The following is a 13,361-nucleotide window of genomic DNA, read 5'->3' as shown; positions in this document are numbered from 1 at the left end:
AGAGGCAGGTGGGAAGAGATAGAGGGGGAGGAGACATCTCCTTAAATACCCTCCACCTGGCGGTGGCATTAGCGGCTCCGCCTATAGCGCCCTCTAGTGGAAACAGTTATGCATAGTTAGACAGTTACTAGCAATCATATATAACCTCTAACTTTAACACCCTCCCTGCTGAACAGGCGCCCCGACCGACCAGTAGGAGTCGCAGTTTACAACGACCAGGACACATACCCCACCGGCTTCCCACCCACTAACACTGCCAATTGTGTTAGTAGGGACGACTGACCAAGCCGGAGGTACCACTGACAGCTGGATTCGATCCCAGAGTCTCTGTGGTGGTAGGCAAGTGGTAGGCGAGTGCTTAGTCCACTGCACTATTGAGAGAACCACCTACGTGCAAACCCATCTAAGACACAGGTGTGTGCCTTCCACCTGAGAAACCGTGAAGCCAAGCGCCAAATGAAGGTCAGCTGGTCAGGAACCTCCCTTGAACAAGGTGAGTTACCTGGGGTAACCCTGGATAGATGCCTCTCTTTTAAGACCCACACTGAGAAGACCAAGTGCAAAGTCAGTGCGAGGAACAACATCATCCGCAAGCTCATTGGCACAACCTGGGGTGCTAAGCCACAGACCCTGAAGACAACCGCACTCGATCTCTGCTACTCAGCTGCCGAGTATGCCTGCCCAGTATGGGAGCGAGCTGCCCATGCAAAGAAGTTGGATCCTGTCCTCAATGCTAGCTGCCGCCTTATCACAGGCTGCCTGAAATCAACACCTACAGACTGTCTATACATCCTGGCAGGCATAGCCCCACCAGAGATATGACAAAATGCAGCAAGCAAGAAAGAGCGCCAACAGCAGTCTATTGACCAAAGACATCCTCTCTTCGGCCATGTGCCAGCCAAAAGCCACCTTAAATCCAGGAAAAGTTTCCTGAAGAGCGTCCAGCCCCTCGGAATACCGAGCACAAGCAGTGAAAGAGTCACTCGGTGGGAAGAAAGACTTGACAACCTCCCACCAGCAACAACAATGGAGCTAAAGGCGAGCGAGGCACTGCCCCCTGGAGCAGACACTAACTATGCAGTGTGGAAATGCCTAAACAGAATAAGATCTGGTGTTGGACGTTCAAAAGCCACTCTCGCCAAATGGGGATACTTACATGATGGGGACGTTGTGTGTGATTGTGGCACTGAAACACAGACCATGCAGCACATCCTGATATGCCCCTTGCTAGAACAGCCCTGCACAGCATCTGACTTACTTACTTACTTATGCCTATCGCTCCTTTTGGGGGAGCATAGGCCGTCGACAACAGTTCGCCAGGGTCCAGCATCGGACTTGGCAGAGTTCAATGAGGATGGACAGCAATGTGTTCAGCTTAGGGCTGGGCGATATATCGAGTATACTCAATGTATCGCGGCTTGTTCTACATGAGATGTAGTAAATTACTATATCGTGAACATCGAGTATATGTTGTCACCTCGCGGCTGAGATGAGACTTGCTTTAGCGCAGAGCTGTCCTCTCATTTCATTATAGACACAGACCAGCGCGGACCTTAAATGACATGCAATTGTAATTTCATTAGACACAGACTAGCGCGGACCTTTAACACATTGGTCACCAAAATCGCTTTCCAGCGTTATTGCCCGCAATGCGTTGACCGCCAATATCGCTGTACAGCGTTTTTTAGATCAATATTTCATTTTTTCGCCATGGCATTCATAATTCATCCACCCACCCCCGGTGCTGCAGCGGGACCCTAAATGGGACTGCAACGGCTCAATACCGCGGCCTGGTGGATGGTCGGGCGATTTACACTCTCGCCAAAACCGGATGTCGTCATCGGTGCGTCGAGGAAATTCCTCCGGCAGTCACATCTCGCTACGGGACTCCTGACAGACACTATAGTACATTTGGATCGCTGCCATAACGCAATAATATATATGATTTCGGCATTTATTGCGCCATACAAACCGGAAATGGATGTAGGTGATCGGCATCGAATAATTGGGATCTTTCACCGCCAGTCTCATCGGCCCACGGTAAGAGAACAGTAACGTTATTTTCAACCCGATTGTGCATTTCCTTGTTTGCAAACCATCTGATCAATATATCAAGCCATACTACATAAAGCCATTACTGATGATCAAGGAATTATAAACTTATAAAAAAGTATAACGTTCCCACATCCTGAACGATAGATAATCGATGTTGAATGGGCCATAGTAATGTCAATATAGCAATACAATTTAAAAAGTTATAGCCCTGCAAAGAAGGTAAACATCTCCATAGGCTTTTAACGGTGCCAGAGAGTGGTATAAGATGGGCACAATGCCCGGTGGTCAATGTGTTAATGACATGCAATTTAATTGACGCGAGCAATGGGCTAACGTTAGCTGCTAACAGTTATCTGATGACTAGGCTAAGCTAACTAGCGTTAACTGCTAACCCTGGAAACGCTCAAAGCGGACTCCACAACACTAGTTCCATTCGTGAGGAAAGGGGGTGGGTTATATTGACGACGCTTGACAACAGAGGTTTAAACATAACTTCATATTTATTGGTTATTCATTTCTTTATATCGGGCATCCAATTCCCATCTCCGTCTGTTCAACTCTTCCTGTGTTGGCATTCGAGTGTGACATCATCACCTACGGCAGCTTAGATGCTCAAAACGCAAACCTAGAACAAAACCCGGGGTGGGGGGGGCTGGCTCTCTTGCGCGTTCTCGCCCTCTCTCGCTCTCTCGCTCTCTCGCTCTCTATCTAAATTCAATGATTTAAAGTAGCCAAACGTTACAGTATAAATACTAACTGGATAGTTGATGATATAAACATTTTATTTCATTATCTGAAATATTCTAAAATCATTAAGTCTGCTATAAGCCATTATCCCTTTGTGTGTGATTATTATTTTCTCACAGTAGTGTGTGTATACATATATATATATATGTGTGTGTGTGTGTGCGTGTGTGTTTGGCTAAAGTGGATAGAAAACACAGTACTGTGCAAAAGTCTTAGGCAAATTGTCTTAGATGTAAATAATTTTTTTTATTAGTGTGTCAGTAGACTACTCTTAGTACATTTTCATTTAATTATTTTTTAAAGCATCTTCATGGTTTAATAATGCAAACATATGTTGCAGGGACTTATTATAATCATCATATTGACGTGAGTGTATGCATCAAAGGGTCAAATCAAGCATTTTTAAGTGCTCTAGAGGAAATGTCAAAATATCGCGATATATATCATGTATCGTGATATGGCGAAAAAATATCGCGATATCATTTAGAGGCCATATCGCCCAGCCCTAGTTCAGCTGTGGTTGAACCACATCTAGCCAAGCCTTGTAATTGACTGTCTTGTGGACACGACTAGAAGAAGAAGTCCACTGCGCTACCCAGCCTCGCCTATCCTTGACTTTTTTAGGTATGGATAGCTCTGGATATTTGGCAACAAACCAATACAAAGTCAATGGGGTCACGCTCCTGCGTCAAGCTGACTGAGGCTCACTGACATCTACTTTGTCTGCACCGTGGAGTAAATTGTAGCAAGCCTCAATCAGCTTGTACAGACAGGAGCATGACCGCATTGACTTTGCATTAGTTTGTGGCTAACTATCCGGAGCTAGTAGGGGGAACAGCATGGATGAAAAACGACTCTACTGGTCAACAACATCACCGGTAAGTAGGAAATAGGGCTAGGGTTCCAAAAATCTGAACTATCCCTTTAAGGTATATCCTAAATATGAACAAGCGTGTTATTTCTCTGAGAGGATGCGCATGTGACCGAATGTCCAACACATCAGATTGACTTCCAAATATACTACCATGTAGGAAAACGTGGTTTTACTCTTATACTCGTCGTATATCACTTGTGTGTCTCAGTGAGGCAACATGATGTCATCTCTAACCTGACAGATTGATGAACCTGACTTATTGTGGCACATCTTTGCGAACCAGAGGGGGTGGAAAGTGCTAATGCAGCAGCAACAGGACAGCAGAGGCGTATTACTTATCACAAAGTCAGCCAATATCATCTTCCAACACTGGACGGTGTGGAGTGAGCAAAGTGGAGCCAGGGGGGATGGGGAGGGGGGGTTTGACAGAGGAAATGAGGTCTGGGCAGAGCCTAGGTCTGGGGATTCCAGCATCAAAGGACTGTGTGTGCTGCAGTGTGTCAGTGGCCACCGTGTTCTCGCCATATAATCTGAACGTATAGAAGGGTCTTCTCTGTCCACATCTCCATTCTTAATCATATGGATGGCACACCTTAGTGGGGCAGTTCACTCAAAATATATAAAAAAAAATGTTTAATGTAAAATAATTTAAATACATTTTCCCACTTACCCAGAGTACTATCTATCCATCCAGATAGTTTCTGTGTGATTCGCCTAGTTTTGGAGATATCTGCCGCAGACATGTCTGTCGTCACTCCAGTACAATTGAGCTGAATGGCACTCAAGGCACCAAATTAAAACAAATACATATATATATACTCAAGCTAATCCACAGACCTTGTTGTGAACAGTTTCATTTAGTAACTATTTTCTACCGAAGTTCATGCCCATAAATGATGAATGAATAGGGATGTGCTTCGGTAGAAAATGGTTCCTACATGAAACTGTTCACAACACAGTCTGTGGATTAGCTTGAGTAACTGGGTCAGGATTTCTGGAAAGAGACATTGCTTTTCTTTCTTTCTTTTTTTCTTATTTTTGTTTTGTATTGGAGTTGCATTGGAATTAAGTCAGGCTACAGTGCATACAGTATCTCCAAAACTAGGCAAATCTCACCACAACCATCTGGATGGATAGATAGCACTTTTTTTGGGTGAACTGCCACTTTAAAATGGTGACAAGATCATATCACCTGGAAGTACCTTGGCTGTGACTGATTAAGGTAAATGATTATAAACAACTTTTTTGGTGAAAATTATGTCATGGTCCAAGTGGAGCGTAACAGTAAGAAGCATTTTGTATAAAAGTATTCTGTACTTCTGTATGACAACTATTAAAGAAACTTGAAACTTGAAAGTGGCAGGTCACAGCCAAAGTCCTTCAGGGCAAATGGGATCTTGCTACTAACACTCGATAACATTGTAGTGGCATTCAGTGTTGGTTTTGGCCCAACCAAATGAGATGGCATGTCACCAGGGGCACGGATGCACAACCCAGTGTCAGTAGCGATGGACCTTCAGGGTCACACGTACTGTCCGCAATTGAAACAATGCTCATTCCCATGACAACACAATCAAAATTCTATGGAAACCATTTGAGTTATACTGAGGGAAATAACCAGGGCCTTTCTTTTTTCTTTTTTTTTTTATCTTTTTCCCCCTCCTTTTTCCTCCGATTTTTCTCCCATCCCAATGTTAGTCGTTATGCCAATTCCCAATCCCCTTCCTGGTCGCTGCGCACTTACCCCCCACAGTCGGTCTGGGAGAGTGGAGGCTATCACGTGCTTCCTCCGACACACGTCTAGCCAATCAACCGCTTCTTTTCACCTGGCAGCGCGGACTCTCACTGAGAGGGTGTAACGTGTGGAAGGATCACACTACCCCCCTTAGATCCTATCCGCGCTGAGCAGGCGCCCCGACCGAACCGCAGGAGTCGCTGTTTACAACGACCCGGACCCACCCCGCCAGCTTTCCCACCCTCTAATACAGCCAATTGTATTAGTGTGAACGGCCAGCCAAGCTGGTGACAACGCCGGAGCTGTGAGCTGGATTCGAACATGCGAATCCAGCGTCTCCGGTGTTGGTGACGAACGCAATCTCCGCTACGCCACCTGACCACCCCTAACCAGGGCCTTTCTAACCATTAATGTTACGTGAGTGTTTCTATCCTCTGATCCATAGGGGCGACAGTGGCTTGGTAGGTAGAGCAGTCGTCTGGCAATCCAGAGGTTCCCGGTTCGATTCCCGCTCCTCCCGAGCAGCGTGTCGATCTGTGCTTGAGCAAGACACTTAACCCCTAATTGCTCCCGGTGAGCAGGTTGCATGGTTGCCTCCGCCGTGAATGTGTGAGTGAATGGGTAAAATGTGAGTAACAAATTGTAAAGCGCTTTGGGTAAAAGCGCTATATAAAAAAACACCCATTTACCATATGATCCCTGAGACAGGCAGCAAGTGGGAGCGGAATTTACCATATTCACACAGCCGCCATTTTGCTCTTATGCCATGCTCAGGTTGTGATTCCTTTCCCACGAGGCATAATGTTGCTGCTAGAGAAGACACATCAAGCACTGGGTTTTTGAATGCTTGGGTTTTGCAGCTGGGAGTGTGAGTGAATCCGTATATTTCTATAGAGAGAAGAGAGTTCTGCGCCACACTTCCGGTGTGGATGACAGAGGTGAAGCAGTGTCATTCAGCGTGTGTCACGAGTCCGGTTCGCCTCTAGTCTGTTCCACCACTAGTCTGTCACACAGCTGTTAAGTCTGTCCTCCACCTCTAGTCTGTCACACAGCTGTTAAGTCTGTCCTCCACCTCTAGTCTGTCACACAGCTGTTAAGTCTGTCCTCCACCCACCTTGTGATCACATAAGGAGCAAAGCAGACCATGAAGGTGCCGATGAAGGTACTGATCTTCCTGGTCGCTCGCTGTCGCCTCCTCTTCTGCTCCTCCAGACAGCGCTGGCGAACACTGCAGAGGCATGGCATACAGTTCAGCACAGCATACAGTTCAGTACAGCATACAGTTCAGTACAACATACAGTTACGCACATACAGTAAAGCACATGCAGCACAGCATGCCAGGGATCAGTATGTGTGGCTGACAAGCATTAAGGCAAAATATATCCTTCTGTGTGTGTGTGTGTGTGTGTGTGTGTGTGTGTGTGTGTGTGTGTGTGTGTGTGTGTGTGTGTGTGTGTGTGTGTGTGTGTGTGTGTGTGTGTGTGTGTGTGTGTGTGTGTGTGTACTGTATGTGGTTGTGCATGTGGGCATGTGTTCAGATATGAGTGTGACCGTATGTGTATGCATGGAAGGGTTTGTGAGTGAGTGAGTGAGTGAGTGAGTGAGTGAGTGAGTGAGTGAGTGAGTGAGTGAGTGAGTGAGTGAGTGAGTGAGTGAGTGAGTGAGTGAGTGAGTGAGTGAGTGAGTGAGTGAGTGAGTGCGGATGTGCAGTTGTCAGTGTTGTTTACATGTACGACGTATGCTCTCTGGATATGAGTATCACATGGTTATTATGTCATGCTTGTAGTGACTAAGATTTGTGCAATGATAACAGATGGTTGGCTGAAACAGATGGTCAAGAGTTTAAGAAACTACAGTATTGTTACTTTGAAAGGCATACACTCTGTGGCATCAGCATACAGAATACACACAAATAGACATACTGTAATAAAGGTTCAACCTACAAACTTAAGAAATAATACTGGTAAATTGTTCATGTCAATATCAGATGATGTGGTCTAGATTATATTGGATTAGCCTATACGGTAATTGGATGCAAAATATAGGATGTATATTCAAGGTAACAGAATAGTACTTCAACTTTGGAGTTCTTAAAGTGATATGGAGGTTTTGTAGAACATTTGACTGTATATGTTCTTTACCCCTGATGTACACTGTCACTCACCTTCACCAGTAACTTCTGTGGTCACTGTGCAAATAATGAAGAATTTTTCCCCCTCTGTTTCCGTGATTTACAATGTTAATTTTTATTTATTTTTTAACAACAGATGCTTTCGTTAGAGAGGTATGTTTCTGAAACTTGGTTTGTAAGATGGAGGTGAAAAAAGAGGGGGATATAAGGGCATCTTCATTCTCCCCACAGCGACCACAGAAGCTACTTGTTAAAGTGGCAGGAGATGGACTTACATCGGAGTAACAGTCAAATGTTCCACAAAACGTCCATATCGCTTTAAATATTGGGCCTCATTCACGAAGCGATATAAGAACAGATTTCCTCTTATGTTGTTCTTAACTAGCATTTTTTCTTATTTTGTTCTTACCTGGGATTCAGCAACGTTTTCTTATTTTTTCTCTTAACAGACGGTAATTAAGGAAAATATAAGAAAAATAATAAGAGAGTATTGGTGAATGAGGCCCAATGAGAGTGCTTTTAAAATGTCAAAGGAAAGATGACAATGCATACTTAAAGGTAGAATCTGTAATGCCGCCAAACCGTGATCTCTAGAGCACTTGGTATTGCAATGTGTTTACATGTTTTGTTTTGGTCTGCTGTGTGGGTTGGGGTTGAGTGGGAATAGTAGAGGGGTTGCTACTGCTGGCCACGCTGCAGGCTCTCACCTCAGAGTTCTGGAGAAATGCACAGTATAATAAGTTACTATATAGCTATATAGTTTATAAATAATATACCATATTATATAGTAACTGTGAATTTCTCCAGACCTCTCTTGGCAGAACCTGAGGTGTGGCCAGCAGTAGCAACCCCTCTCCTATTCCCACTCAAGTCCAACCCACACATCAAACAAAATAAATGTAAACAAGAGGGGTAATTTTCCCTTAATCGTGTTTGAAGGTGTTACATTTTCTACCAGAGCCCACCTATGTGTTGTCCTGTACTCAGAGACACTCAGAGACATGAGCAGAGCTAATGCACGTTTGATATTCCACATGAATAGCAGGGGCGACTGCATCAAGTAAATTGAACGCTTGAGGTTGTCACCTGCAGGAATGTCTTGCCTGCTGATCTTGCTTTTGATTAATGATTCATTCTCCTCTCATAAATGTCATGTGGAACGTGGTTAATGTGAACCAAGCAATGACGGACACTGTTTAAAGCGATGGTTTGTCACTATTATGCTAATTATATGTTGTGTTATCGTTTCTCTCAATAAGCCAAGGCTAAAAAGAAGGTGATCTGAAGTGTGATGCGTTTGACAGGGCACGTGTTGCAGGACATTGAAAGTCACGAAAATAAAAAGTTTAAAGAAATTACATTGTATGCGTTAGGGCAGTGGTTCTCTGCTTTTTCCATGTCAAGGACACCAATTTGATATGATTTTCTCTGAGACCAGAGATCAGGTCTCAGTGGAGAGAGGATTTCTGGCTATAGTTGTGAGGAGATAACAGTGTAGAAATGTAAACATAAATGCATTCTAAAGCCGTGTCTCACACTGGCCTTCTATTTCTATGAGCATCTAGTGAAAGTAAACATTTCCCTTTTTTTCTACTGGGGACCCTGCGGGTTTGAGAACCGCTGCTTTAGGAAATTCAAGAATCAACGTGATGAGCGGAGAGCATATTTTGTGGAAGTCGAGAAACTCACCTTGGGTGAATATCCACGAGCAACACTAACGTTTGCATTGTAATCACGTCTATCCTCTTACAGTGGAACCTCGCCACTTTGAGCACTTTGAGGTAGGTGACACACAGCACTATAAAAGACAGGAGAAAAGTGAAGGAGTGGAAAAACACAGTAAAGATAACAAACTGAGTCCGACTGTTCGCCCTCGCGTTGGACAGGGTGCACGACGCGTACAGTTGGTGATATCCCACCCAGGAGAGGCAGGCGGCTGCCGTCGAGAAGGACACGGAATGCATCCACGTGTATCCGAGCACAAAAGCCGCGTCTTTGTGGCGCATTCTGGAGTGGTACCTCAGGGGGAAAACCACGGCGATCCATCTGTCGATGCTCAGAGCTGCCATGCTTAGCATCGAGTTGGTCGATAGGAAGGTTTCGAGAAAGCCCACTATCTGGCAGAAGCTGTCACCTCCGGGCTGAGCCTTATTGACGAGTCCCACTAAAGTTAGTGGCATGTTGGACACGGTCAGCAACAAGTTGCAAAAGGTGAGGTTGAGGGTAAATAGACCGGGCACTTGCCTCCTGATCTCCGGGTTGTACAGAAAGCAAATCAGCACCAGCACGTTGGACAGCAACGACACAACAATGATAACTGCCACCAGCACAGATAGAATTGCCTCCGCAGTGTCCATCATGTGTCCCCCAAACTCAGTTATGCCGACTTTTTATATTAATATCCGGTCTCCATTTGTCGTTGTAAAATGACATGTTAGCTGTAGTAGCAGTCAGCCATAACCATGTCCATGCATTCCCAAATATCTCCAGAGGAACGATCTGATTTTCTTCAGCACCTTATACCCTGACACTTCTGCACGCGAGTCGGCGCGAGAAGGGTCAGGTAACGAAGATCCCCCACATGAAAATAAGTATCGGATTCGGGATGCGTGGGAGATATTCGAACAAGTAATCTCCCCCCATCTACAAAGTGCAAGAAACAACCCCCTCTGCCAAATATGCTCTGTTCTGCCACTGCGGAGTGCGTCTGTGTGGGTTACCGTCTGTGATGATGCGCTCTCAAGGCATCACCCCTCGCTCTCACACTCTCCAGTGTGTGGGCTGCTAGCCCCTTGTCTCTCCGGCTCCTCCGGGAAACATTAAAAAGACGAATAGGATATTAATAGAAGTTAAGAGGGTATACTTTCAAGGGATTCATATTATTACACGATTAAAGGGTGTACGCAATCCCCTGGGAGTTCCTTCCTCCTAAATTAACCTCAGAGCCGCGGATCTGTGCCAATTTGAGGGTCAAGTGCGAAACACGCAAAAACAAAACTGTATATATTTGTATCTAAAGGGCACAGCATTCTTAGTTGCATTTGGAGGACAGTGTGCATTTCGATGGACCACTTATCACGAGTGGAATAAGAATGAATAATGGCATATTACATTTTCATAATGTGCATCAAGCAATTATACATGTCTATGGCTGATGCTGACTAAATATGAATTCCATTTAATTAAATTAAGTTTCATTGTCAAGGGACATTCTTCTGTCATGGCAGGGGCCCCATTTGCAGTAAAAACCTGCCCCAAGCCACCTCTAGGATTAATGCATAATTTACTGGCTAAATAATGTAATCCTGGTCTCCCACATTTTAACAAGCTGATTGCAACTCTCTATCAAATCTAGTGTTAACCCATTCCATTTCTGGTACCTATCCACTGCTACTACATAATCTATTGTTGTTGTTATTATTATTATTATTATTATTATTTTATTATTATTATTATTATTATTATTATTATTATTATTATTATTATTATTATTATTATTATTATTATTATTATTATTATTATTATTATTATTATAAGTCTTCCCGTCTGCTTTGTGATTGAATTGATTGACAAAGTGCAACATCAGAATGTTATTCGTGTTCTGATTTGTGTTTGATCTGAAGGTGCTGCTGCTGCTGCATGTGAGCCACTGATGACAGGAGAATTGATTGATTGATTGAAAAGTTTATTAACAGATTGCAGAATGGGTACAGTACAGTACATCTCAATACATACAATTGTTAAGGGGATGCAGACCAGAGAAAGACTTTCGTCTTGTTTCCACCAGGGTCCCCCATTTTCAATTCATCATAACATATATGACATACATGACATACAGATAGACAGTACTGCTACATCTATACATTTATGACATATCAGATTTGCAAATACAGTACTGTTTGTGATACAAAAGTGTCCAGAAAAGGAGTGTATATACATTTGGCGTAGAAACTGTACATTGGAGGAGGTTGGTGGGGTGGGGTTGGGTGGGTTGGGTGAGGGCTGTACATTGGAGGTGGGGGGGGGGGGGGGGGGGGGGTTGGGTAGGGGACACACACACATTTTACACTGTACATTGGAATGTTGACAAAGCCTTACTTGGTCATTTACTGTACAACTAGGTTAGGACATTTGTAGGGGCCAGTTTCGAATTGCAGTCTCACGTAGGTGTTTTTTGAGAGTGTTTTTGAAGGTGGGTAGTGATTCACATTCCTTTACAGCTTTAGGCAGGGCGTTCCACATTGATGTGGCATAATTGCGAAACGTGTTTAGTCCCTTGTTTGAGCCGAATCTGGGTTTTACATGATTTGTGGAGCTCCCTCTGGTGTTGTGATCGTGGTATTCACTGACCTTTGGGAAGTATTTTGACATGTACATGGGTACCTTGGTCGCGTAGTGTATCTTGTAGACCAGGCCCATTGCAAGTTGCTGTACTCTGTCGTCTACTCTAAGCCATCCTAGGTTGTCAAAGTGGGCAGGGGTGAGGTGGGTTCTAGGAGTCAGGTCAAGTAGTAGTCTGACTAGCTAGAAGGGATGGAACAGGGTGGAGTGGGGGGGGGGGGGGGGCGAGAGTCATTGTTACTGACACATGTGCCTTGCATTAGTATTCACACCCCTCCTGTTTCAGCTCTGAAAGATTTCACACTATTATTTTTGTGCAATAGGCGGTGAGTCCATCTTGGACATTATATTCTGTGTTAACCGTCTTATATTTTGTGTCATCTGTGGGGACAGTAAGCCAAAGGTGAACGAGAGGAAAAGAGAGAGTAAGACCATATCTTGGAGAGTGATTCTTTTATTATGCCATCCTGTGACTGTATACAGTGTGGAGCAGGATTTAACCCTTTCACCACCACACTACAGAAGGTTAACCTTTCACTACCACACTACAGACGGTTAACCGTCTGTAGTGTGGTAGTGAAAGGGTTAACAACCCTTTGTTGTGTGGCGGTGAAAGGGTTAACCTTCTGTATTGTCGCAGTGAAAGGATTAACCATTTGGTAGTGTGGTAGTGAAAGGGTTAACTGTACCAAGGATAATGGAGGCCACTGGAAGGCAAGGACAGACGGCCCGCGCAGCTGCTGGGTATTATTTCCAAGCTGAGAGGCAGCTCTCTACCACCCAGGGCCTGAGTGAGGCTTTGTCAGGCCTGGGTTATGTGGTGGATACGTTGCCACATTAGAGTGTTACGCATGAGGAAGCAATTGCCCTTCAGAGAGAAAGAGAGAGAGAGAGAGAGAGAGAGAGAGAGAGAGAGAGAGAGAGAGAGAGAGAGAGAGAGAGAGAGAGGGGGAGACGTATACATGAAAAGACCGGTCATGCGTGGATACTTGCAGCTCTCCACATGTCGACAACTTCAGGAAGGACTTATCGGCAGTACGGGGCCACCGGTTGTTCCCGTGATGTTGTTCACGTTGTTAAATGTTGCCGCAATCGCTCTTTAATGTCAAATACCATCTCCACAAACAACAGTGTTGTTCTGTGTTATTCACTGATAGTGGCTCAGGGGGTAGAGCAGTCCTCTGGTAATCGAAAGGTTCCCAGTTTGATTCCCTGCTCCTCCCAGCAGCAGGTCGAAGTATATCATATAGCTTACGCTCTGCGCTGCCTAGTGGAACACAGGAGCTGAGCAGAGCGGAAGCCCGACAAATTTACCCGCTGAGGCACCCCACAACCATCAGAACCGGGGTGGACCCGAGCCCCCGGACCCCCCTAGTGGAGGACGGAAGGGAATCGGATCCGACTGTGCGAAGAGGGTTTAGCAACTTAACGCACAGGGTGAGCAGACCGTGGGACTTACCTTCCCACAGAAGAACCCA

General features: G+C 44.9%; 1 protein-coding gene across 1 annotated transcript in view; it reads right to left on the bottom strand.

Annotated features, from left to right (window-relative positions):
• LOC311235542 (G-protein coupled receptor 26-like) overlaps nucleotides 1-9,899 on the bottom strand; it is a gene marked incomplete at both ends in the record, with an annotated part of 28,278 nt that extends 18,379 nt beyond the window's left edge. The window contains 2 exons of the mRNA XM_084323010.1: nucleotides 6,526-6,639; nucleotides 9,232-9,899. Coding sequence (XP_084179136.1) covers nucleotides 6,526-6,639; nucleotides 9,232-9,899 — 782 coding nt within the window. The remainder of the gene's footprint in view (nucleotides 1-6,525; nucleotides 6,640-9,231) is intronic.
• Between the last annotated feature and the right edge of the window lie 3,462 nt (nucleotides 9,900-13,361).

Source organism: Notolepis coatsorum (assembly GCF_963971535.1).
Source record: "Notolepis coatsorum genome assembly, chromosome: 10".
Classification (NCBI taxonomy): domain Eukaryota; kingdom Metazoa; phylum Chordata; class Actinopteri; order Aulopiformes; family Paralepididae; genus Notolepis; species Notolepis coatsorum.
Note: the sequence above shows the minus strand (reverse complement) of the source record. Positions and strands in the feature narration are given on the sequence as shown.